Source organism: Ursus maritimus, unplaced genomic scaffold, assembly GCF_017311325.1.
Source record: "Ursus maritimus isolate PB19 unplaced genomic scaffold, ASM1731132v1 scaffold_3, whole genome shotgun sequence".
Classification (NCBI taxonomy): Eukaryota; Metazoa; Chordata; class Mammalia; order Carnivora; family Ursidae; genus Ursus; species Ursus maritimus.
The window spans coordinates 54,775,370-54,803,319 of record NW_024425563.1 but is presented as its reverse complement, the minus strand read 5'-3'; the positions used below and the strand labels follow the sequence as shown (position 1 = coordinate 54,803,319).

Here is a 27,950-nt window from a genome sequence, read left to right as displayed (position 1 = left end):
TTGTGCACTCTCTTTCTCTCTCTCTCAAATGAGTAAATAAAATCTTTTTTAAAAATTCCAAAGTAAGTAATTATAATTTGCCACATTGAGAGAATGATGAAGAAATATACCATTTCAATAGATGCTTAAAAATCAGTTGATTAATTAAACACCCAATTATGATAACTACTTTTGGCAAACTGGCGATAAAAAGAAACTTTATTAACTTCATAAAGGATAGCTACAAACATTTTACAGTATGCATCAGATTTAAGGGTGAAATATGGGAATTTTTCTTTGAAATCAAAAGCAAGGCAAAGACTCACTTTTACTGCTTCATTTTAACATTGCACAGTGGTCCTAGACTGTGCAATAGGGTAGGAAAAGAATAAAAAATAAAAAAGATTGGAGAGGAATAAACAAATCTATTATTTTTTACAGATGATATAATTGTGTTTGTAGAAAATCTATACAAAATTATTCATATATACATTACTGGAATTAATAAGTAAGTTTAAAGAAATTGTTGCTCAATTTAAAAATTAAAGTTCAAAAATCAATTAAAATCAATTATATTAATTTAAAAATGAATTATCACTGTTGTTCTTCCTAGTCTTTCACCCTAAACCATGCCCTGACTATAGCAGGCAACCAAGAGAAGAACCTATTCCATTTAGGTCTCTTAGCTCTCGAGGGCAGGATAAAGGCAGCCCCTTCATGTTTTCTTTCAATTAATCTTTCCTTCATTCATTCAACATTTTTAAAATACCCACCATATCCCAGGCTCTATCTTTGCCTTTAAATGGCTCACAACAAAGTAGAAAATGACAGACATGGCTTACTACAGTAATGTGTAGAATAAACAAGAATATTTGTGTGGACAGGAAGCACAGAGGTGGAAGCAATTTGCTCTATAAGAGAATTTTAGAAAAGATTTCGTAGAGCAGGCCATTTTTGTTTTGGTGTTTGGATAATTTAGTAAGGTTTCATCAATTCAAGAATGATAGAGAAGATCGAATTTAGAAGAAACAGAATAAATAAAGTCTTTTAAAAAGTGTGAAAATATTTGGCATATTTGGGAAACAAAAAAGCTAACAAGAGTAGTTAGTAGATCCTTAGCTTGATTAACGTATACATCTATCCTCATGTACCTATTTGCAAAATCTCTATTTAGCTTGTTCTGTTCTGTTCTGTTCTGGATCATGAAAATAATAAAGTTGATTTTCATGTCTCACGAGTACAGAGTGAGTTTTAAAACTCTTACTCAAGAGCTTCTCCAAGGATACCCTTGCTTATGTCTATAAATGCATCTTAGCCAACTTAAATGACTTTTGATTATTTAAATGATCTGATTCTAAAGAATATGAAAATTATTTATTTACAACATGATAATGGCCACAATTTTTATGGTGTTTTAAAATAGCTGTATACTTAGAAGTCACATGGTATGTGAAACTTAGCAAACATATGAATTACATCAATATGGTATTGCCACTTTGTGTAAAAAATGTAGAAAAATAAATGTCCCTGTCGCTGAGTCAGAAAATTTCTATAAAGTTCTGTAAGTAATGGTTGCATTTAAGCTTTAGATCTAATAAACCTGGGTGAGAACTTCATGTGTCAAAGGTTCTGTTAAAATTATCTAGTTTATCTTATTACTCCATGATAAATATTATTACTTGATGGAATTGCTCAACAAAGGTAGCATGATGGGTGTGTGCAGTTTCCTACATCTGCATCTGCTTTATCTTCCTATAGTTTTATATACAAAAGTACTCTGATTTACATAAAATACATCCTTATTTATCTTTTAATAACTCTAACATTAATTAGCCTCAATAGCCAATGATTTTGCTGCATCTTAGCCAAACTAAATATGTAACAGCTTTTTTTTATTCTTAGTTTTTGCCCCAAATTAGGAAAAATGACTATTCACTTAATATTATTTCATTACATGTAGTTATTAGATTACTAATAATGAGCAACACATATTTATTAAATAGCTGCTCTAATCAGATATTTTTAGTGCTTTTAATTATGAATGATTAAATCAACAAACACTCTAGAAAAGACAACTCAATTCTGTGGTCCCTCTATACAACGTTTTAATTTTATGAAAACAGACTCTAAATAGCATTTGCCTTCTTGCCAATTCAGAGTATTACCTATTACCTTCTCTGCAGAGCTACCAAAGAAAAAATAAAGAACCTACATTGAGAACTTTGTGAATTCATCTCTGTCTGTGTGTATACCCTCAAAATGAAGCAAATTGGGGCAATTTATTAAAGTTTAAATCTTCTAAATGGCATTCATCTAAAACATGCAGGGAAATGGTTTGGGAGGTTTAAATTATCAGTGTAATTGCTTTAATTCTCTGGGTTGCTTTTATAAGTAGACACAACTTTATCATATCCAACTGACGATTCCAAATTGTAGATTTAGGGTTGTTTGTATTTTTACTCTCAACACTCTGAATCACATTTACGTTCTGCATAAGCCAGGTCTTAAAATAGCCCACAAATCTTAATGCAAGAGAGTTTCAGAAGTGAGGTTTTTACATTAATGATCTTGCTGTAGTTTTCTTTCCAGTAGCCAGCACCTTTCAGTTTGTCAGCGTTTTTACTCTAACGTCTCAGGAAAGCTTTTTGAAGAGCTATATGCTGAAATCACCTTGTTCTTTTGTTCTTAGATATTTGAACATTAAGTGATGTTTCAAAATGTTTTATTAGTAAAATCTGCCTGATTTCTATTAAAATTTTTCTCTAATCTCTGAGACAGAGTGAAAGGAAAGAGTATTTATGAGCAAGGTAGCTCGACTCTATCTAATTCTGGAGTAAGTTTTCCAAGTAACCTTCTGCCTATGATTCATTAGTTTCTCTGAGTTAAGAGTGTGTTACTAGGATAATATATTCTTGAAGATACTATCTGAAATACCAGATTTTTTTAAAATTATTTTTTAAAAATTCTAAGAATTGGAGATTACAGAACCTTTTCACTGACACTTTTTTCTCTCTCACTAAACTGTATTGCAAATAACCTTTTGATGTTTTAAAGGTTTTTCTTTGGCAGCTAAGAAAAACACTCTTGAAAGTTGTATTTAGTGAATTTACCCATGTATAAATATCCCTAAGCTAGTCGGTTATCCTATGGCATCTGGAAGAAAGGTGTTATTGTTTTAGATTCCATGATTGAAGTATAGAATAATCAATTCAGAGAGACCCTGGGGGGAAGATTCACTCACATATGCTGTGGAAACTTGGAATTCCTGAGTTTTTAAGGGTTTTTTCTTCAGATGAAGAGACATAGATGAGTTTATGTTTCAGTTCAATGTCTAGTGACATCGGTTCCTTTTCATGCCATATTATAGTTTGACCATCAGTTTGAATTTGAGACTATTAACTTTAAATTTTCTAAGAAAACTCCTTTTTTATTAATACCTTTGTTACTATTACTTAATTTCTGGGTCACAATAGCTAGACAGCTATTTTGTTTGCAAGTGTTCTGGTTATGCAGTTTCTGGTGCTATGCACCAAGCTACATCATCAAGGTATTCCCAGGATGCAGCATTAGATGTAGTTCTGCCAAAACACTCCGTAAATTATTTAAAGTTCCTCTTCATTTCTCACAAAGCAATGTTTGCTAAGCTTGTCCATGAAAAATCAGTGTAATTCCAGAAGATCATGATATATTTGCAAGACAGGAATTTGTTCCATGTTTCCAATGGACATCTGCATAGTTATAAGAACAGTAGAAGTTAAATGAAAATGCACAGCTATTTCCCCTTAAAAATGCACAGTTATTTAGCTTTGGATTTATTTGAACATTTTCTCTACCATTTATTTAATAGCAGTTGGATAAGAGCAGCTGTGTCTCATGGCTTTCTATTGTGAAGTGTCCAGGAGTGTAAAGTGGTTGGATGCAAAAACACTGCAAAAGTATCGATAATAGACTGCCCACTTTCTGTCTACTACAACTTCCCTGAGGTTTTGTGTGCAGGGCCCAGCTGCATATACAGACATGATGGAATTTGGTCTGTGAAGAACCTACAAAAATTATACAAATAACTCAGATTTTTAATGAATAATACACAGACATGCACCTGCTTCAGGGACTTCATAGATTAGTTTTGTGACCAATAGAAAAGCCCCTTGGAATTCAATTACATGGCTGCAAAACAGAAAATAAAACTGGCTACACTTTTAGAACTGATATCAGCAAAATGAAAATATTTACTAGTTCTTTGAGCAAGCTTTTTTTGGAATTGGGGGTTGTTTCAATTCGCTTTGCTTCTGTCAGACTTACTATAAAGTCATAATATTCTGCTCATTATTATCTACTCTTCTTGCAGCTGGAGCCGCTTGCCGAAGATATTCTCCACCAAACCCCGAATATGAATGCTGTTGTTTCTTTACAGAAGATCATTGAAATTCAAAGTATGTCTTTAAAGTTTTTTTTTTAATTTCTAATCAGGTACAACTAATTAAAGTTATATTGAAAATGAAAGCACATGAAAAACATATTTGAGTTTTCCAAGTATGAGAAACATATTTAGAATTATAATTTGCACATTTTATATATTCATACCTAAATGTGTTACTGCCTTGCTATTAATGTAGCGATCTAACCTTACACTGATAACTCAGAGGCTCTAGATTTAGAATCTTGTTTTTCTCGTATTTTCTAAGTACTTGGATTTTTTTCATTACTACCACTCAGCGTCCTCCAAAACAATGAAATTAATCTAGAAATTTTGATTGTATTGTCTAATCTTAACTAAGGGTAAGTTCTCTCCTAATGATGTTGTAATTCAGTAATCATTTACTGGTTCTAAGTTTGTCAAGAGAGGAAAAAGTTAATGAGAAAGCCTCACTATTAGAAAATACAACTAAACAAAGCAGGGTAGTCAGAAACTTTACTATCAAGTGCCTTCATATTGTTACTACTTTTTGAAGAGTTACTCTTTTTTAGATGGTAACACATTCACACACACACACACACACTCACACACACACACACATTGCAGTCAAGCAGGAATTAACATAAATGTTAGCATGAAGGAGAAAACCAAATGGCAAAATTATGTGTGAAAAGGATCAGGAAAACCTTTAGCTTTGCTATCATCCTATAGAAGCATGTTTTAAACACCACTGAAGAAGCCACCTTCTAGCTTTCTGAGTCCTTGCCTTTGCTTGCTCAGAAGGAATTTGTAGATATGGGTGTATTTGGAGTTCCGTATGTTTCATTCATCTGGTGCTGTGACTACGAATTATGCCATACAGGAGCTCAACGCAATCTCCACTTAATTTCATTCATGCCTGGTCATAAGTACCCCATAAATATTTATTAACTATATATCATAACTGGAATAAAGTCCATATTTCAAAGATTTTCAGAGAATGGAAATGTAAACATTCAAATTCTAGGGACCAAAACCTCTGAAAAAAGACTAAGATAAAGGAACTGACAGATGAAGAAGGGGAGGCTGGAGAAGATTTCATAAGCTTGGGTACAAAATCCTGTCATTACAACTGTCTCATTTCCACTGAGAGTAAATTAAGAGGCTCTATTATATGTTATTCCAGATCTCAAGGAAAGGAATCTTGAAGTGATCTTTGACAGCCTTCTCATATTTATCTGCATCCAATCTAATACCTCCTTCAGATCATCAATAGTATAAAAATATCTAGTTTTTATACATATTGTTATTTTTTTCTGAGCATTCTTTTGCCATTATACACAGATTATTAAAAGTTATTATTTTTATGTATATTCTGACCATATCACTTTCAGTAAGCATTCTTGAATACTTATGATATATTGATGGAAAATAATTCGATCAGTTATCAAGGCACAAAAGTTATGAAGAAGAATAAGGTAAAGTTTTGTCATCAAAGAGTTACAATCCAGTGAGTGAGAGACACTTAACTAGATCTTCCAATACAGGGCCATGAGCAGCACTGAGCTCGTGGAGAAGGAGCATTCTCTTTCTTAAGTCCCTTTCAGCTGGGTTGAGAGATGGTAGAGTGAGGAAGGCTCAAGGAAGGTTTCTTGGCAGTGATAGGGCCTGAGCCTGGTCTGAAGGACTGAACAGGGTTTTGGCCAGATGAAGAGTGAATGTTTGGAAGAGAACAACAGAAGCAAAGGTCTCAATTTTCACATAGGTGTGAAAAATCATAGTTTGTGTGTATCTTCAGAATCTGTACTGTTGCCTTTTGTATTAGATCTAATTTTCTAGTAATGACTTTCTACTGCATGACTTTTTTCCTTTTACCAAAAAATCACTTTTTCAAGTGAGTTTTGCAGTCTGCTCTAGCCAAACAAACCTGTTTGACTCTTTAAAAAAAAAAAAAAAAAAAAAAAAAAAAATTCTGTCACAGCTTGCTGTATGAGAATTCTGCCACTATGGATTGTGAATATTAGTCTTCTGTTCCAAAATGCATTTCATAGTACCCAACACTGATCACTTACCCCATTTAAAATTACATTTCCTTCTGAACTCCTAGTGAGAATTGCACCCAGCACTTGTAAATCCAATACTTCCACAAATTCTCAGCAATAACATGTGGATTTTAATTAGTAGCATTTTTCTTTAAATTTTTTTCTATTATTTGAGGTTTTTTGTGTATTTTATAGTCTGTTAGTCCTTGGTTCCTTATTTAGAGGATAATCGTCAGGAGGACAGGAATCACATCTTTTCACCCCTGGAGGTACCTATAGAAAGGGTTGGTAGCAGGGGAGAGATTTGAAGTGCATGGGAGCCTGGGAATCAAGAGTAGGCAGATTTAAGCAGGTAGGATTTGATCTTCAAGGCCCTAGGGAATCAGAGCTTGCATCAAAGGGAGCTTCTGAAGAAGACCTCCTCTTTCTTAGTCATGGACTTATACTGTAGTAAGTACTGTTGTTGACTACTCAGCAACAATGCCTTCCTCACTTCTACTCAGAAGAAGCCTGGTTTTACTCATGAATCCTTGTCACCAGATACCATGCAATTCAGGGAAAGATGAACTTATGCACAACTCCCGGGGAGCTGTTATTAGTCTAAGGCTAAACTAGTCAACCTACTCAACAGTGATTGGTTGAGGAATGGATACATGGCCCAGTTTTGGCCAGTGAGATTCAGAGCTGGCTTCATGGGCATTTAGCCTGTGCAGTCACATAGGTCCCACACGTAGAAGGGCCCTGTGCATGGTTTAATGCTCTTACTGTTGCTGCCTTTAAATTCTTATAAGTTTTGAACAAGAGGCCCACATTTATTTTGTGCTGGACCCTACAAATTATGCAGCCAGTCCTGATACAATTCAAGGTGCTAGTGATGTGAAAAGATACTTGCCAAGAAAGACTGATACTAACATCACCACAGGGTGAAAGAACTAAGGTTGTGGTTGAGAAGGAACTGAAGGGTGAGTCGAGGTAAAGGGAAAGAAAAATACAGTATGAGAGTGATCTCTTGTCATTTGGGACATAGAGTAGAAATCAGTACAGAGGAGGTTGTTTCAGACTTTGGCCAATAAATTAAAGTCAGTGTGTTTCCAAGTAACAAACTTTATAATGGCTGGAGAAATTAAAATTATGGGCTTCTGGCCTAGCAAACAATGCTAGATTTCCTTACAAACTATAAAATTGTACTCTTACTATTACTTTTCTCTGTTTTATAACCCAGTCTTTCATTTCAAGTGCTCTTATAGGACTCCAGGCCCTTTACTGGGTTCCCCATTTCCCTCTTTGGTGGGGAAAGTAGCCAGGACTCACCACACAATTTGGATCCCAGTGCAAAATGAAAATGTGTGAATGCTTCCATGTTAAAAAATTACCAGAATTCAGGAAGGTGACCACAGAGCATTGAACCGGGCATGGGGACTCTTCTATACATGGGGGACATTTGCAACTGTACAGGTTGCCTTTAAGGTAGCCTTTGTTTAACTGAAGAACCTCCTCTTCACATATGTCTCTGAGCATCACACAGGTGCCTCCTTTTAACTCTAGGAGGTGTTTGAATTTCAGCCTACCTCCTAGTACAGGTTGTGAAGGATTCTTTTGTGCTACAGTTTGGAACTACAGTATCAGAAAACTATGTAAATGTTGAGAAGCAGGATTTGTAGCATGTGGGAAACATTCAGGCAGGTTCCTTCCTAGATAGCCTTGTCCTGAGGCAGACAGTGAGGTGCTGACAGGCCTTATGTGAATTTCTCTTTGAGAACTGAGCCCCCCAGCTGAGGGTATGCAGGTGCTGGAGGCTGTGATTAGCATTGGCCCTTTGCCTGGCCACATGTATGAGCATATTTGGCAGCAGGACCATCCCTGTTGTCCTGTCCTTGTTTATGTTACTCATTTAACCGAGAAGAAAAGATCTTACAAGGCAACACGGCAGGGCAACCATTCCTCCTGACAGGTAATAAAGACCCCTCACAGGTCAGGTTCTGGTTTCATCTCAGGATGGTGGATGTATACAAGGATCAGCCATTTTTGAGATGACAGAAGAGATGGTCAAGAAGCTTCATGTTTGCACATGCTGTTCACTCTACTAACAAGTGTTTTGCCTCATCCCTATTAAGTTTTCTAGACTTAGCTCAGATGTTATCTCTTTTGGGAAGCCATGTATCCCTTCATTGTTATTCTAGATTAGGTACATTTCCTGTGTGTTTTCATAGCAGGGATTGTTTTTGCCGATGTTCTTTGTTTTTAATTGCTGAATCCTTTGCACAGTGTCTGACACATAGTAGACATTGTGCAAATGTTTATTGAATGAATGAATCAGCTAATCTGTCAATAGTTGCCACATTTAATTTTTCTTAGCCCATGTTGATTTTTTTTAACTAACTAAGGTAATTATACTCCTTGTCTAACCCATGCAGACAAGAGATTAAGAAGAATGGGCAAAATATATGTGAGCTCTTTTCTTCTGTCTTCCATAACCCATAATGATGAATCATTTCTAAATTAGAAAGAATATGAATTACTTGTGACCTACCATTTCTGTCACTAATCTTTGAGGTGACAGTTCTCAGAGCTGAAACTAATTGTTGGCTGATGACTGTAATCACCAATAAGTGATGCCAGGTAAGAGTTATCCCAGAGAAGGATACGTGATCCTCATATGTATGTTTCCTTTCCGAAAACCCATCCTAATAACTTAGAGATTCCATTGCGCTCTTCTTCCCTTCTTTTGCATTGCAAGGTGAGAAGCAAGGTTCCCAAATGCGTTTTTTCACACCAGTGGTGGCCCACGATAATGTTTTCACTTATTTTGAAGGGAGGAACCATGAAGTGAATTTTCCATAAAACTAAATTCATGTAGTTTGAAAGACTATAATTTTAAGCTCTGAAACATATAATGAATGATATTGATATTGATCTGTGAAACCCCAAAATATGAAAACCTCAAGTATAGAGCCATGGTTTCCTTTTATTTATTTAAAAATTTAGTAAGAAGAGTACTCCTTTTAAGTGTCAACCAGTTTTCTAGACCTCCTGAATGATAGTGATAATCATAGTATCTTTTGATTTGTGGATCAAGAAAAATATATATGTACACAAGGATTTGAGGATTCTTTAAAATTTTTGCTGCAGCCCTCCAGTGGTTTGCAGCTGATAAGTTGAAAAACACTAGTGTAGAGGATTTAAAAATGACAGGAACTTCAATATAATCCTCTCTGCCACTCACAAACCATGATGAGTAAGCCACTTAACTTTTCTGAGAAATTTCAAGAGGAATGGTATGGCATATCACCATCCTACTTTACTAAATTAGATCTACTGTGGCAACAAAATGGGAAATAAGAAGCAGAATCATAAACAAACAAAAAAAATAGTTGGTATTTTCCCTCTCCGCCCCCACTCTCATCTTTTCCCCACTCTAGGGATTCTTCCTTTGTTTGGTGGATTGAGGTCTTCTTAGAATTTCTTATTATGCCAATCACAGCAAAATGGTTACATAGGCCAGAATGAGGAAGGGACAGTATTGGTCATGTATGTTTTTTTTTTTTTTTTAAAGATTTTATTTATTTATGTGACAGAGAGACAGCCAGCGAGAGAGGGAACACAGCAGGGGGAGTGGGAGAGGAAGAAGCAGGCTCATAGCGGAAGAGCCTGATGTGGGACTCGATCCCGGATCACCAGGATCACGCCCTGAGCCGAAGGCAGACGCTTTAACGACTGCGCTACCCAGGCGCCCCGGTCATGTATGTTCTTGTCAAACAAATCCATGTTTCCAGCATATAAAACTTGTAGCTAAATCTCTATTTCTTAAAACATACACACACACACACACACACACACACACACACACACACACTGAGTTATTTAGGTCAATGAGAAATGAATTTGTAGTCCTCTGAATTTACCCAGCTTTTGAGGCTGGTATGAAAAGGGATAGGATTTTCTCATTGCTGGAGAATATACCATGTGACCAGGTAATTGACTTAGGTAGTCAGTTATCCACTGGTTCAAGCACCACAATGATATAAGAAGTAATATGGGATGCCTGAGTGGCTCAAACTTAATTAAGCGTCTGCCTTCAGCTCAGGTCATGATCCCAGGATCCTGGAATCTGGGCATATCAGGCTCCTTTCTCAGTGGGGAGCCTGCTTCTCCCTCTGCCTGCCACTCCCCGTTTGTGCATGTGCTCTCTCTCTCTCTCTCTTTCTCTCTCTCACAAATAAAATCTTTAAAAAAAAGAAGAAGTAAATGATGTTACAAGCAAACAAAAGCAAGCTAATTTTATTGATTTCATTTCTACTCTAGTTCCAATGGAGATAACTGGTTAGTAAAGTAAAATACAGACACTGTTGATGTACCCACTAAGTAGATAATCAGAGGAGTACTATTCAGTTCTCTTGAGATTAAGAGATCTAGATAGTAATTAATGAAACAAAGCTATTAGAGTAAGACTTGTTCTAAAGAGTCAACCATTGTCTTTTTTTTAAGTGATAATGCCATTCTCAGCCATTTCCTCCCATCAGCCTAATCCCCTTTATCCTACCCCCTTAAGAAGGAGAAGGGGCATTTACATCAGACAAATCAGGAGAAAATCCAGATTGTTTCTAAACTGAAAGGAATTTGTATACATCTCTTCTTGTAAGGAAACTGTCCAATATCTTGACCTCATGGGGCTATGCACACCGATTAAAGAGTTGTTTCTCAGATTGCAACATGTGCTGCATGAATCATCTTACAAGCTTTACTTGCTGCTTGACTCCACACCCAAGTCTTCTCTCTTTTTGTTCCTTCTTATTTTATTTTGACTTTCTATCTTTTTTTTCTTATCTCTTTCTCTTTCCCTCTCTCCTCCATCTTCATCCTGTTGAGATCCAGGGGAGAAGAATAAGAGATAACCCACAATGTTGGAAAGGAACTTTTAATTCATAAGGATTTGGGGATTCATTTTAGTCAGAGAAGGAACATGGTCAAATCTGCATTTCAGAAGATTATTATGCCTGCAGTAAGGACAGGAGATTTAGCATGGCTTATTGTCAGACGTGAGCAGTTTAATCCAGAAATAGAACTGACTTGGCATGGTAATTAATTGGCATGGAGAAGATTAATGGATTTCTAGATTTCAGACTTGGACAGCTGAGTAGATGGTGGTGTCACTTCCTGTGATAGGGAACAGTACAGGAAAAAATAGTTTGAAAAGGAAAATGAAAAATGTTAGACGTAAGAAGAAATTTGGGGTGCCCGCTGGCTCAGTTGGTAGAGTATATGACTCTTGATTGTGCAGTGAGCTTGAACCCCAAGTTGGGCTTAGAGTTTACGTAAAGAAGAAGAAGAACTTTTGTTAATTAAAATGCTTGAAGTTAGGGGAGAAAGCAGCATCATCCTAAATATCAGTTTTTTACTGAGGGACATTAAAGTTATTGAGGGATATTAGATTAAATTATTTACACAATGCAAATCCTGTAAGCTGCTAGCAAATAAAAAAGTAACAATTACTGAGTGTTTTCAGTGTGCCAGGTATTGTTCTAAGTGCTCTTATTAATATAAATTAACTCATTTAATCTTCTTCTTTTTTTTTAAGATTTTATTTATTGGACAGAGAGAGACAGCGAGAGAGGGAACACAAGCAGGGGGAGTGGGAGAGGAAGAAGCAGGCTTCCTGCTGAGCAGGGAGCCTGATGCAGGCTCAATCCCATAACCCTGGGATCATGACCTGAGCCGAAGGCAGATGCTTAACAACTGTGCCACCCAGGCGCCCCTCATTTAATCTTCTTAACAACCCTATGAAGTAGTACTATTTTCATTTCCAGTTTACAGCGAGGTAAACTGAGGCACATATAGGTTAATTAACTTCCCCAAAGTTAGACAGTTAATAAGTGGATAAAGGCAACATCATAAATCAAGCAGTCTAGCTCCAGAGTCCATAGTCTTAACCATTATGTTATTCTATCTCACAAATAAATTCATTCTTTTTGCAATTTTTATGTATACTTTTTTCATTTCTTCAAAATATGACATGTTTAGGGAAAAAAACTATTTAACTGAAGATTTGGAGTTTTGGAAGTTCTGGTTAATTGGGGTTTAGTCAGTCAGCTCTAGAAGGGTAGTGCCAAATTATGAGGATCCATGGAGTTATGAATCTACTTTGGAGCCCCTTATAAACTTGCAAAATACATCTAATCACAGAAAAATTCAAGGATTGGCAGAATTTCAAATCCCTGCCCTGTTGAGTTTAAAACCCTGTTGTCAGGTGTAAGCTGCTATTTGTCATAGATTTTTTGGCTGAGACAGAGGCCTTGGCGTTGCAGCCCTGGGCCAGGCAGACCTTCGTTGAAGAAAAGCAGCATTAAACATTTTCCCACTATTAACCCCACCAACCTTTGCTTGCATCAGAGCCAGGTCAAACTTGTACATGTAGGTCTTTGAAAGTTGATATTGAACTTCTGATTAACCATTCTCTTGAAATGTTGAGATTCTGATTATTGTTTGGTGGAGCACTAATACTAGAATGTACCAAAACCAAAAGGAAAGTCTGCTCTTTGCTTAGAGATTTGTCTGGAATTTTTTTTTATTCCAACTGTATCTGTAATTATGATTTTTCTTTCACTCATGTTCTACTAAGGCAAAACTAATCAAACCATGAGAATAAATAAAACTATGCATGTTTCTGAGACTGAATACTCTTTAAGAATAGGAATGATTGTGATTATATAGTCAACTGTTAGCACCCAGATGAGCTTCATATATACATTTGATTCCATTCACTGACATAAGGTGTGTTTAGAAGGTCAAGTTCAGGAGAAGATCATTTGCTAGGTATTTATATATATTATGTCTAGTCCTCACACAACTCTGCAGTGCATAATTAGCATAATTAGTTTCCTCATCTTGTTCATTAATGAATTGAGGCTTAACAAGTTTAGGTCTCTTATTGAAGGTCTTTCCACACGTAAGCAGTAAAACCAAGATTTGAATTCTGATATGACTGTGCTATCAAAGCCCACTTTCTTTCTATTAAAGCATATGACCTTCCTGTTCCTCTTTTCACAGATAAGAACAGAGTTTCACCACATTTCCTACTCCCAGGTATCCCAGGATAGACACTAGACTAGACCTCTCCTAAAATATAATAGATTCTGCCTACATTAAAACAGACTATTTTAATACATTACTAGCCTTGCGGGAATATAAGGGAATAGGAAGAAAAAAAGGAATAAGTTGAAATTTAATAAAGTAACACAAACAGGGAGAGTATCCCTAGGTCAAATGACAATATCAGTGCATGAGAAAGCCTAAGGTCTGCATCAAAGTTGGGGATATGAATTTGATGGGTATCAAATAGGTTTTATCTTGGTCCGCTCCTATTTCTGAAGGAAGCAAATGCAATTTCTTTCTGGAGGAAAAATATCCCTAATTTAGACCCCAGTATATGCAGAGGTCAAGTTCAATAAAATATGAATTCAAATAAATAAATATATACATATTTAAATAACTGGATAAAATCAAGTACACAAGGGCACAAGCTACTAGGAAAAGTCAACAGAAAAGAGAAACAAGAGAATAATACACCTTATTTGTGGGGTTAAAATGGAGGAAGGGCACTATTTTCAAGTAATGATAATGGATTAAAAATACTCATGTACTTCCACTCCTCCATGGAACTCCACTAAGATAATAAAAAAGAGGGTTTTTGTTCTGTTTTTCAGACATATAGGAATAAAGAATGAAAAAGGAAATAATAGGAACCTGGAGAGCAGATGACCATCTGTTACTGTCTTAGCAGACCTGGAAAAAAAAAAAAAAAATCCCAAGCCAGTACTGGCAGGTATATCTCTTCCAGAGAGGGATACATTAGACCTATATGCCATAGAATTGCCAACCCACACACCTGATACTCTTCGTTTCATTTCATTTCATTTATCATTTCTTTTAATTCATCTTCCTTTCTTTTCTTCACCTCTACGTCCATCTTGAAAACAATAACACTTAAATTCATTTGCCCTTCTACCTTTGAATCTTCCTTAAAAATCTTACCTTTGTACTTTACCAATCTAATAGAATTTCAACCCTGTATATATTCTACAGAGAACTTTCTCCAACACTGGACCTAAATAAACAGGTCTGCTCGTGATTGTCCTGAATCATAGCAGTTTGGCCTCCTGTAAATTTATGATCACCAAGCTCAAATGGACCCATTATAATCCTGCTATGTTTCTCAAGTCATCTTGCTTTACCTCACAGACTGCTCTTCAAACTTCTGTCTCCTCAAGCCTCTATCCATCTTACCTTTACCTCCCCCCTTCATCACAGCAACAAACCTTAAACTGTAGCTACCAAACTACTATCCTGGAACAGTTCATTGCCATCAACATTTAATCATCCTAAAATACCCCTCATCTTAAAAAAAACAAAAGGAAACTCCATCTACCTCACTCCTTCAGCTTACCACCCATTTCTCTTCAACCCTTTAGGAACAAAGTCTTGAAAATTCTTTCTATCTAGTCATCCCCGTTTTCTTAGCTCCAGTCCCTGTCAGAACCTTTCTAATCTGGTTGCAATTTCACTATGGTCACCAGTGGCCTTTCTGCTGCCAGATTTAGAAAGGTGATTTTATTAAACTTTTTATTTTGAAATGATTTTAGATTTAGAGAAAAGTTGCAGGTATAATACAGAGTTCTCATATGACCTTTACCCAACTTCCCTGTATGTTGACATCTTGCATAACCATAGCACAATTACAGAAACTAAGAAATTAACAGTAATACAATTCTATTAACTAAACTGTAGACTCTCTTTAGAATCCACCAGTGTTTTCACTAATTTCCTTATTCTATTCTAGGATTCAGTCTACTACCCATTACCTTTAGTTGTTGTGTCTCAGTCTTCTCACATCTGTCAGTTCCTCAGTCTTTCCATACCTTTTATGACCTTGACACTTTGAGGAGTACTGGTCAGTTAGTTTGGTGAACATCTTACAGCTTGGTATTCTCTGATGTTTCCTCATGAGTAAAGTGAACATATGCATTTTGGACAAGATTACCACAGCAGTGAAGCAGTTGCTTAGTGCTTCAGATCCGTGGTACATAATGTCAGTATGTCCCATTATTAGTGAGGTTAACCTTGCTCACTTGATTAAGGAGCTGTCTAGTGTGATGTTACCATGTTTCCCTTTGGAATTAATAAATATGTTGGAAAGATAGTTTGCAATTATGCAAATATCCTGTTTCTTCTCCAAATTTGTCACTCATTTTAGCAGCCATTGGTGGATCTTACCTGCAAAAATTATTACTCTGGTATTCCAGTGCTGATTTTCTATTTTCCTTACTCTTTAGAAGTTATTATTTGGGAATTATCTGTAATGAGGAACTGTCCTTCTTCTTCCCATTATTATTTTTGTTGCTCAAGTTATTTTAGCTCTGGTCATTTGGAGCTCTTTCAGGCTGGCTCCTATGTCCTTTTGACATGGTTCTATCTTCTTGTGAGCACTTTCTTAGTTTCTGGCATCGCAAAATGTTCCAAGTTCACCTGGGTTTTTCCCTACCTGTATTAGTCTGGATTCTCCAGAGAGACATAATCTATACAACTAACAATAACTATAATAAATATAAATATAAATAAATACATATTATAAGGCAGTAGTTCATGCAGTTGTAATTGAGGCTGGGAATTCCAAAACCTTCATCTGGCAAGCTGGAGACCCAGAAAAGTAAATGGCATAGTTCCAGTCCAAGTACAAAGACCTGAGAACTAGGAAAACCAGTAGTTTAACTTCTACTCTAAGGCCAAAGACAAAAGAAGATTGATGTCCCAGCTTGAAGACTGTCAGTCAGAGAGAGAGAATTCTCCCTTATTCCGGCCTTCAGCTTACTGAATGAGCTTACCCACACTGGGGAGGGCAATTTGCTTTACTCAGACTACTGATTTTAGTGTTAGTCTCATCCAGAAACACCCTCACAGACATACTCAGAATAATGTTTAGCCAAATAATGTTTAACCAAATAGTTAAACCAAATGTTTTACTGGGTATGCTGTGGCCCAGTCAAATTGACAATAAAAATTAACCATCACAAGTCCACCTCTTGTCAACTTGGCACCATACACATCTCCTTAAACCATACTTAATCTCCATTTATAGACCATAGCAGAGTGATAGTTCTGCCTAACATGATACAACTTTCCTGACTACAACTGAAAACACACTAAGCACTTCACCAGGAGAGTAGCTACAGTTTCAAGTGATATTTGCTTTTCTCAATATCCCATATCTTAAATACTATGATTAAATTAACAATACTTAGGGGTGCCTGGGTGGCACAGCGGTTAAGCGTCTGCCTTCAGCTCAGGGCGTGATCCCGGCGTTATGGGATCGAGCCCCACATCAGGCTCCTCCACTATGAGCCTGCTTCTTCCTCTCCCACTCCCCCTGCTTATCTCTGTCAAATAAATATATAAAAAATCTTTTTAAAAGATTTAACAATACTTAAATACTATGATATAAAGTCGATGCATCTTATGTTACATAATAAAGGAGAAGGGAATGGAGGAAAACAAAGATACTTGTATTCAAATATATTCATAATAAATAAGGAGGATACACTCCTGACAGTTATATTCCTTGTTACTGTAATTCATCATGTGGCCATAGTTGGTTCATTTATAACTACCTTCTTCTATTACCTATTCTGTATTCCCTTTGCCTTCAGGAAGTAACTCAGCTGGCTATGGTCCCTTACCTGGTGGAATGATTCAAACCTTAATTCTTGAATTAGTAATCCTGCATAGATTGAGTTGTAGTTTTCCACTGACCTTAGTTACAGGTCATAGTGATAATAAAGTATGCCCAAAGGGATCTCCTTGTATTTCACACATTCTCTTCCTCACTTCCATTGTGGAGTAGCAAGCCAATTTTCCTTGATAATCAGTATTAATCATCCCAGCCAGCACAGTAATTCCTTTCTTTGCCTATTGATTCAAAAGCATGAGGAGTCCAAAGTAGCAAGGCAGAAGTTTTAACGTCCAGTTCAGTGGAATCGTTGTATCCCTGGTGGAAGCTTTCCTCCATTTGGAACGAAGACCTTTAAGGTAGCAGAGTGTAAGTTTTCAGGCACAGAAAGTAAAAATGTTGCCAGTGGGTGACTAGGTGTAATATTGAGTGGTGAACTCCCATTTCTACCCCTTGATTTGTGAACACATGAATCCTGGATATGGGAGAAACAGTACCATATTTTGGATGCTGATATAGAGCATATACATCCTTCTAGAGAAACTTGCCCTAGTCCTACAAGATATTACCACCTGGCTTGCACTGTAACTGAGTCTTCTAAAGGCCATTCCACTATTCTATCAAACCAGTTACTTTGAGTCTAATATCCATTATGCAACCATACCCACCTTGCCTTTCGCAGTTGAATGCTACCACTTCCCGCCTGCCACCTGGATCCAATTACTCCCACTGTACTTAGGTTTTCCAATTCAATGACCAAAGTTCCCACTGTAAGTTATGGTCTACAGAAATGAGCAATCACAAGGCTCTTCAGGAATTCCAGGACCCCCCTCACAAATTTTTTTCTTAGAGTCATGGTGAAAGTCATGTCTTCTGGACCTTTCCAGTATGAATAAGTAGGTCATAAAGGACAAATACACTCTAACAGTCCAATCTCCCTATTCTTTGAATCCATTCCTCTTCATTAAACCAAGGAAGATCTGACATTTCTAAATCACTCACTGAGAACCAGCTTTTTGTCCATGTTTTAGCCAACCAAATAGACTTTTGGAGTCCCTTCCCAACACCCCTGAATGCAACATTAAATGTAGAATCTCTGCTTATTGAGCCCAGCATTCTCTATTTAAATCCTTTTCACACTATATAATCTTCTTCTAAGTATACAATATGAATAAGTTATTTCAACCCTCTTTACTTCAGTTTTCTCATCTATAAAATAAAAAAATGAAAGATTCTATCTCACAAGGTAGTTTTGAAATTATATGAAACAACATACACATTAGCATAAGCATATCATAGACATCCAGTAAATGTTTCATATCATTTTACTTATTGTTGTGTTTGTCCCAGACCATAGCTTCATAGTCATCTCTACATGTATAACTCCAAAAATGTATATCTTCAGATCAGACCTCAGGTCTGTTTATTAAAGTTCTAGCTTAGCATCTCTCCCTTGATACTACAAGGGCACATCTAGTCAACATATCCAAAGCCATTGTCATTATTCTTTTCCCAAACCTCAACCTCTTCCAGGTTTCTTGATCCAAGCACATGGCACCCTTATCCTTGTAGTTTTGCTAGACAGGAATCTAGGAATTAGTTTTCATGTTTTCTTTCCATTGCTGTCTTCATCAAGCCCATTATTCCATCCTGTTTGTCCTATCCCTTAAACAGTTCATTCATCTATCCATTTATGTTTGTTCCCATGGCCACTGTCCCAAATCAGGCTTTCTCCTGGACCATTTCTATAACCTACAAAGTGGTCTACCCACATCCACTCTTGCTTTCTCCACTTACTCTCTAAAAGTGCTGCCAGAGTAATTTTTTTTTTTTTTTTTACAAAATAACTTAGTCTGCATACTTCCTTGTTTTAAACCAGAGGTCCACAAAGTTCTTCTGTACAAGGTAGGATAGTAAATTTGTAAGGCTTTGCGTTGCAGCTGCTTAATCCTTCCATTGTAGCAAGGAAGTAGCCATAGCCAGTATGTAATGAACACAGTTGTATTTCAATAAAACTTTATTTACAAAAACAGGGCGTGGGACCAATTTGGTTTCTGAGAAATGAGAAATCTGAAACAGTGGTATCTGGATGGTATGTTGAAATAACAGACACCAGTTGTAAAAGCCACCCAAAATTCTGGCCTGGAAGGTGGAAGGAGAAATATTCAACATTGCTGCCGCCCGGTACACCAGGCAGTTGTGCTAAAGCCACGGCTGGTGACATGCATGAAGGCACCAAACCACCAGAAGGTGGGATTAGGGAAATGTGGAGAGTAAAATGTTAGGGATGGATAAAATATATTCAAGAAACAGAGAGAGAGTAGTCCTGAATGTTTCCACTCTGAATGTTTCTTCTACAGAGGTTTCATCAATTATTGAACATCGCGACTTCACAACTATTTATTTTGTGGTTAGTTACATACTTTAGTTTTGCTATCAATACTATTAGCTGAAAGGTGCTCAGAAACAAATGTGCATGTTAAAAAATGTAGTGCTCAATTGCTGTTTCCTAAGAAAGCTGATAATGACCATGAAACTTGCACAAAATGTTTGTTGATATTCATTATTCATCATGGGGACATAGTGATATCATGCGTAACATGAACACTAAAAACAGAATGCTGCTGACGGAGTGGCAGTGTCCACTTTAAAATATGCTATTATTAGAAGAAAAACAAAGAAAAAAAAATTAAGGCCAAAGGAGGCAGTTTAACAAGTGCAGTTGCAAAATGTGCAAGTATCGCTTTATGAAGCATGACTTTTTATTTGGATAAAATGACCATGCATCTACATTTTTTAAATAAATTTTCAATTTCAAGTATTCTTTTCAAGCTCCAAAGTGAGGTAATGGTGATGGGTAGTAAGGAGGGCACATATTGCATGGTGCACTGGGTGTTATACGCAACTAATGAATCATCGAACTTTACATCGGAAACCGGGGATGTACTGTATGATGACTAACATAATTTAAAAAATTAAAATTAAAAAAAAATTAAAAATAAATAAATAAATAAATAAACAAAGTGAGTTAATAGTTGTTACATGTTGACCCACTGGAAGAATGTCTTGGTTCAATGATAGAGTGTCCTTAGATGCTTCAAACAGAAAAATCGGTTAATTCTAATAATGGTTTGATATTTTTCATTCAATTTATGGAATCAAAGTAGAGCTTTTAGAAATAAATATGCCAAAAATGAAATGTAGGCTATTATTGTAGATGCTATTGTAGATTATAGTGAAAATCTAACACTGACAATAGGATCGTTTGATTTTGTGTTAATATGCAAATTTAGGTTTTGGTGGAGCACAGCTTAGTCTTAATGAATAGAAATATATTTGGCATTAGTTATGGAGAACATAAATTCCTTAAATTTTTATAGATAATAAAAGTATAAGTTCAATAAAATTTTATTTTAAAATTTCTTTTAAAAAAACAGGCTCAACAGTCTAGCAATGGAAATTTAAACTGTTTTTCTCAAAATTTACAATACCTTTATATAAACACAGGATGAAATACAGGTAATTGAACAGTTAAAGGAAATACCAAGTTTTTGAAATACAGCTGATATTGATGAAAAAGAAAAAAAGACCTTCAGCATGGCAGTTCAAAATTTTGTAATCACAATTTCTTCTTTGGTGCCCATTATCAACCATACTTTAGAAATGTTTAAGATGATTATTCTACAATAATATTGAACTATTTTGTAAATGAGTTTCTGAATTTTATTCTATTTTTTCTGATCAGTTAGAATTCATTAATCAAAATAATCAATAAATGGAAACTACTATAGAAATTGTCCTTTGATCAGAAATAAAAGAAAACCAGAAAAACACATATAGGGAACAATGTTTTTGGACACTGGACAACAAATACTAAAGACGTATGATCCCAGCAAGAAACAAACAAGGAAAGAGAAAAAGAGGCCTACGGTTGCCTGAGGTTACTAATATGAGGCAATTTCCATGATTCAGCATAGGGAAGGAGAATTCAAATAGAATCCAGTGATTTTTCTGAGTTGAAGATTAAGTAATCAGAGTTTGGGGAGACTGAAGTGACTAGAATTTGTGGGGCAGAATATTTGAGGTTAAGTTGTTGCACAGAGAAAGAACTCTGTGTATCTGTATAGGAGTTTCTTTAAACCTTTGTCTTTACATGCGTGAGGTAAAACTCCACAAGGCTGGGGAAATCAGCCGGTTAAATAATTCAGGGAGTTCACATAGGACTGGGAACAGTTTGCATCCTACTAGCCAGAGTGGAGAGACCTTGTAATACATAAGACAACATGTAGAGATATCCAAATGGTTTTCTCTTAGTTTTAGGACTAAATTAGCCTTATACTAAAACCTGCTCTGGGACCAATCTAACAAAAAGTACTAGCAAGCCTCAAAGGGATCACACTGATTGCAAGTAATTTAACTGCATGCCCAAATAAAGTCCAGCATCTTCAAAGAACACAACAAAATTCAATAACCAGATATGTTCAAATTAATGTCCACAAGCATGAAGTAAGAAAATATGACCTAGAAATATAAGACAAACTAATTAAATAGAAACTGACTCACAAACTCAAGGCATGATAGAATTAGCAGACAAGAATGTTAGTTATTCTTAATATGAAGAGGAAAGTTCAAGCATAATGTGGAGAAAAATGAAAAACCTAAAAAACATGCAAATGGAAGTTTTAGAGATAAAAAATACAGTATTTGAAATTTAAAAATTCTGTACTCTGGAAGGGTTAATGGTAGAGTATACACTGCAGAAGACAAAAACAAAACAAAACAAACAAAAAAATGAAGTTGAATAAGTAATAGAAGCTATTCAAGTAAAGAATAGAATACTGAAAAATAGTATATCAGTGGTATATTGGACAGCATCAATTAGCTAACATACCTTAATTAGAGTCCCAGAAAAGGTAGCAGTTGGGAAAATATTTAAAGAAATAGTGGGAGAAGATTTTATAATTTGATGAAAACTGCAAATCCACAGATCCAAGAAGCTCAATCAATCTCAAGCAGAATAAGCATGAGTAAAATCACACTGAGGTGCATTATAATGAAAGCTTAAAGGAAGCCAGAGAAAAGAAAAATCATACTACATACAAAGAAACAAAAATAGAGATGATAAGATAAAGATAAGTGTTTTAAATCTCAGAAGTATTATGTTAAGTGAAAGAAGCCAGATATTAAAGATTACAGAGTATATGGTTTTATTTATATGAAATTCTAGAAAAGACGAATGTACAGTGGCAGAATTTCAGTGATTGTCAAGGGGCAAGAAGGAAGGTAAGAAATTGACTCCAAAGGGCCAAAAGGAGGTTTTAGGGATGAAGAAAATATTCTGTATTGAGATTGTGGTATTTGTTATATGTATAACCACACACATTTGTAAACGTTCATCATAACCTGCCCTTAGAATTGGTAAATTTTATTGACTGTAAACTATACTCAGTGAAGCTGATAAAAAATAGTTATGAAATGAAGCAAAAGTATCAGCTTTTGAAACTCTTAAAGAATTTCAGTTACAGAAACAGTGTTTCTCAAACTGAGGGCTTTGGGCAGGGGGGATGGGATAGACTGGTGATGGGTATTAAGGAGGGCACGTATTGCATGGTGCACTGGGTGTTATACACAAGTAATGAATCATGGAACTTTACATCAAAAACTAGGGATGTACTGTATGATGACTAACATAATATAATAAAAGAAGAGAAAAAAAGAAACAGTGTTTCTGATCAATTTAAAGAAAAACATTTAAATTAATCCCTACAAAAGCAAAGAAATAGATGAACAAGTTGAGGATGAACATGCAAACCATAGGATTTGATTTTGATAATCTATAATTGGGCTTTCAAAGATGTCTGTTTGTTGATAGAATCATTGATAAAATTCCTATTCTTAATGACATAAATTTATGTTCTGTTCTGGAATAGAATGAAACTGAGAAGTCATATGATTTTGCAGCATCTTAAAATTTTGTAGAATCATAAATGGGGAAAACTTTCTTGCTAAGTTTGGTTTACATATAATGTTTGCCAAAGAAAGGTACCTATGAAAGGAGGAAAAAGACATTGGTCATGAAAATATTTGTTATGAAATAGTCACTCATTTCAATATTTTAAAAATTAGAAGTGAAAATATTCCACATTTAGCAGAAATTACCACATAGCACCACACTTATGAAGACAGTATTTGTCAATCAAAAATACTATGGTCTCTTGAGAAGAGTAATTAAAGATGCCACAATTTCACATTTATTAACCATAAAATTCCACTTTGAAGTGCAGGCAATCTTATGAAAAAGTCTAAAATATTTAGACCACACTGATAGAAAAAATACATTCTTCATAAAAATACCAGTGACATTCTATCAGTGAGAAATATGGCCAAAAAATTTATTAACCTGATTATTTACCAGCAATCATAATTCTGCTTATGTTATTTTCTAATGTTTAGATAATTAATATAAAGTGGTTAGTTTTTGTGCTTTGGCACACATGAATTATTCTATTTTTGGTTTTTAGAATGAATTTCAGTTGTGAAAGTAACTTTTGAATAGGACTATTTTGTATTTTATAGATCCACTGATAAAAACAATTTGTTGACCAATAAACATTTCAATGACATATAATTTTTATTTCTAGCCCCATTTTAAGCTTAAAATTGCCCTAACTTGGATGAAAAATTACCTGGTCACTATTGATATACCAACTTTCAGTACATTGTTATTTTTGCATATATACAGTACTTTGGAACCCAATAATGTTCTCCATTTAGCTTGAAAAATCTATCTTTAAAAACTATTAAGAAGGGGCGCCTGGCTGGCTCAGTCGTTAAGCATCTGCCTTCGGCGCAGGATGTGATCCCAGTGTCCTGAGACTGAGCCCCACATCAGGCTCCTCGACTGGGAGCCTGCTTCTTCCTCTCCCACTCCCCCTGCCTGTGTTCCCTCTCTTGCTGGCTGTCTCTCTCTCTCTGTCAAAAAATAAATTAAAATCTTTAAAAAAAACAAAAAACAAAACTATTAAGAAGCTCTGAACTCTGGAAAATCCATGAAGTGAGGTGTTTTGTTAGTGCCAGGTGTTAATAATCTCTGAAGTTGTTGGGGATTGGGAAAGATTTACTACCAGCTTGTCCTATGAGACCATGGTGTGTAATAACAAAAGACAATATTACTCAAATGGCAGGAACAAGTCTGAGAAGTGGCTCTTAGCCCCCAGAGTGATGAGGGAAGGGTGAGGTTTCTGGAACCAGGTGGCTTTCGAAGTATCAGAGGCTTTGGTTGGGAAAACTTTTGGCAGATGGGTCATTTTTAACACAGACTTTCATATGTCCGCAAATACTTATTTTTCCAAATTGCTCTTTACCAAGAACAGTGTGGTTTATGCTGAAGTCTGATTACACAGCATCTGCAAGATGTCCTCTCCTGGCTCATATCTGACCCAGTTAATACTCCATCTATGGCCTCCCCTCTAATTCTTTTTTTTTTTTTTAAGATTTTATTTATTCAACAGAGATAGAGATAGCCAGCAAGAGAAGGAACACAAGCAGGGGGAGTGGGAGAGGAAGAAGCAGGCTCATAGCAGAAGAGCCTGTTGTGGGGCTTGATCCCATAACGCCGGGATCACGCCCTGAGCCGAAGGCAGATGTTTAACCACTGTGCCACCCAGGCGCCCCCTCCCCTCTAATTCTTGACCGTCTGCATCCACTATCTAGTTTTTACCTTTATTTTATTTTATTTTTAAAGATTTTATTTATTTATTCGACAGGATAGAGACAGCCAGCGAGAGAGGGAACACAAGCAGGGGGAGTGGGAGAGGAAGAAGCAGGCTCATAGCAGAGGAGCCTGATGTGGGGCTCGATCCCATAACGCCGGGATCACGCCCTGAGCCGAAGGTGGACGCTTAACCGCTGTGCCACCCAGGCGCCCCTTTACCTTTATTTTAGATTCATTCTTTGCTTTGCCTTTTTCAGACAAAACAGAAATGCGAAATAGTGAAGGCTAAATAGTCAGAAAGGAAGGAAGGAAGGGAGAGAGGAAGGAAGGGATGGAGGAAGGGGGGGAAGGAAGGAAGGAAGAGGGAAGGAGGGAGGGAGAGGGAAAGGGAGAGAGGAAGGAAGGGAGAGGGAGGGAGGGAAGGAAGGAAGGAAGGAAGGAAGGAAGGAAGGAAGGAAGAGGGAGGGAGGGGGAAGGGAGAGAGGAAGGAAGGAAGGAGGGAGGGGGAAAGGGAGAGAGGAAGGAAGGGAGAGGGAGGGAAGGAAGGAAGGGAGGGAGGAAGGAAGGAATAGAAGAGAGAGAAAGTGAAAGAAAGGGAAGGAAGGAAGGAAGGAAGGAAGGAAGGAGAAAGAAAGAAAGAAAGAAAGAAAGAAAGAAAGAAAGAAAGAAAGAAAGAAAGAAAGAAAGAAAGAAAGAAAGGGAGAAAGAGATGGGGAGGGAGGAAGGAAGAAAGAGAAAAAAGAAAAGGAAAAAAGAAAAGAAAGGAGAAGAAAAGAAAAGATACAAGAAAGTGCTGAAAAGTGGGGAGATTTACATAGTGGGCAAAACAAATAAGGATAGGGGATATGACCAAAGGAGTGTGCATGTCCAGTTTTAATGGAAAACCCCTGTCTTTTGACAGTTTTATTGCTTTAGGAGAGCAACCCAGTAGTGACTGGTTACTAGTATCTTACTTTATAAATAGCAGCTCCTAAATACTCTAGCAGTAAACCTTGGTTCATTTCTCTTGTGTGCTAATAAGGGTATTATTCTCATGCCAACAGATCTGATTTTCTAGCACATATGTTTCTGAAAGAAAAAAAAACTACTCATCATATGAAAATATAACCCATAAATTTGGAGTTTGAATTGGCTGCATATTGCACAGTCTATGCTCTACCCACTTCCATTTTAATTATTCTCCTTTACAAATAGAGATAGTAGTCTATGAATGCATTATTAATGTAGAATATTTCCTTTGTTTTTATAGGCTTTGCCAGAGGCCATATTGAATTCAAAGTTTTTGGTTATTTCTGAGTCAGAAACCTCATACATTTGGATAAAAACCAAACTTCCAACATTTAATCTTAACTTAGCAGGATATTTTTTACACATTAAATTTTATTCAGAAAGGTCTTAGCTATTTAAAATCTTTCTTACTATTCACATACATAAAGGCTAAATGTTAAAGGATCACTGTCAGTCATTCCTCCTGAAAAATCATTATTAATGATTCATACCTTCTGTCCTGATTGTGTTTGGAGAGTAAGGATCTTTGTTTTGTCTATGGCCAACCAAGAGTTTTCTTCTTGAGGAAAAAGTACAATGCTTAAAAATTAAAGCCTGTGATTATTCTAGATGTGCTTTATTATCTAAAACTAGGTGTTTACTGACCTCCTTAAGGGTTTACAGACCCACAGAATAGTAAGATTTTCTTCCAAAACAAATTCATCCTAATATCCAAGAGCAAGACATAATGTGAGATCAGAAAAATCACAGTCTTTGAGAATTACAGCAGGGAGAGCCCTTTCATCATTAAGCCCACCACTATCATGTTATAAGTGTGGAAACTGTGCCCCAGAGTGATCCAAATGACTTCTCTGGGTCTAGTGTGTAGTCTCCAATCTGGAAATCTTGACTTTTAGTTCAGGGCTCCATCTTCAATGGACTTCTTACTCATGCTCTTCAATGAGCACTTGTTTCCAGTTTTATGATAGCTTCGTCGATGGCTTACTTGGTAAACAGGTGCTTGCAATAGTATAAGGTTATGAGAAATGAAGAGTAAAATGAACTGGTCTTTACATGGTTGTTTCCCTTGATGTAAAAAACCCATGCAATAGAGTCAATAAAAGGTGGATAAAAGTGGATCAACTGAGTCACATGTCTGAGGAACAAGGGTAACCTGTTATTACCAAATATGATTTCTTTAGTAAAGCGGAGAACATAATAATTCTCTTGCAATATGCATAATTCTTTAAGTTGGGATTTTTATATATTGAGTCTGTTTTTGTATTTTAATGTGTAGTAGGAAGAGGGTAAAGGAGAACTAAATAAAGGAAGACAACAGAGTACAAAGTAAGAGATATTTTGGAGTCAGTCAGTCCCAGATGAATATTTCAACTTTTCTGCTTCCTAGCCATGTGACTTTAGAATGATTACCCAACATTGCCTACATAATTATCATGAGGTTTAAATGAAATTATAAATTATGAATGTGAAAGGCACCTAACAGTTCTTGGCACATATTAGGAGATCAGTAATGCTAGTTTCTTTCCTATAGTATATAAAAAATAATTTAACCCATAAACCGCCAGCCACCTATTGTTTGTTTGTCAGATTAGTCACTCTAGAGAAAAAGAAAAGGATGTCATCCAGCATTACTAATTTTTTTTAATATCATGAGCTAAAAGAGTGTTTAATAATATTTTGTGAAACCCATTACAGCTGAATGCACTTATATATGGTATATGGTATTTCCAACTTGAGGAATATTATAACAACATTGTGATCTAGAAAAATTAGGGTCTTGGAATATAATTGTCAATTCAAGGTCATCTTTCAAAGTTGAGAGAGGTAGGGGTACACTACAGAATAACCCAAGATATATTTTCATTGCCTACTTCCTAAACCTCTCTTAGTCTAGCTCCTCATTTCTTTTCTGTCACTTCCTTTTAGTTTTAGACATCATCATTTCCTACCTGGATTTTTGCCAAGATGTGAAATTGGTTTTCCTGCCACCACTCTCATCACCTTCCAATTCATTGTCCATGATCTGTCCAGAGGGATCTTTTAAAAACTTAAACCTGATTCCCTGCCTCTTCTGCTTAAAATGGCCCCTTTATA

The 27,950-nt window shown here is 36.1% G+C and overlaps 1 protein-coding gene across 1 annotated transcript in view; it reads left to right on the top strand.

The window, feature by feature from the left end:
* Positions 1 to 27,950, top strand: part of HDAC9 (histone deacetylase 9) — a 684,034-nt gene that overhangs the window by 633,400 nt on the left and 22,684 nt on the right. The window contains exon 24 of the mRNA XM_040644215.1: positions 4,328 to 4,412. Within this exon, the coding sequence (XP_040500149.1) occupies positions 4,328 to 4,412 (85 nt within the window). The remainder of the gene's footprint in view (positions 1 to 4,327; positions 4,413 to 27,950) is intronic.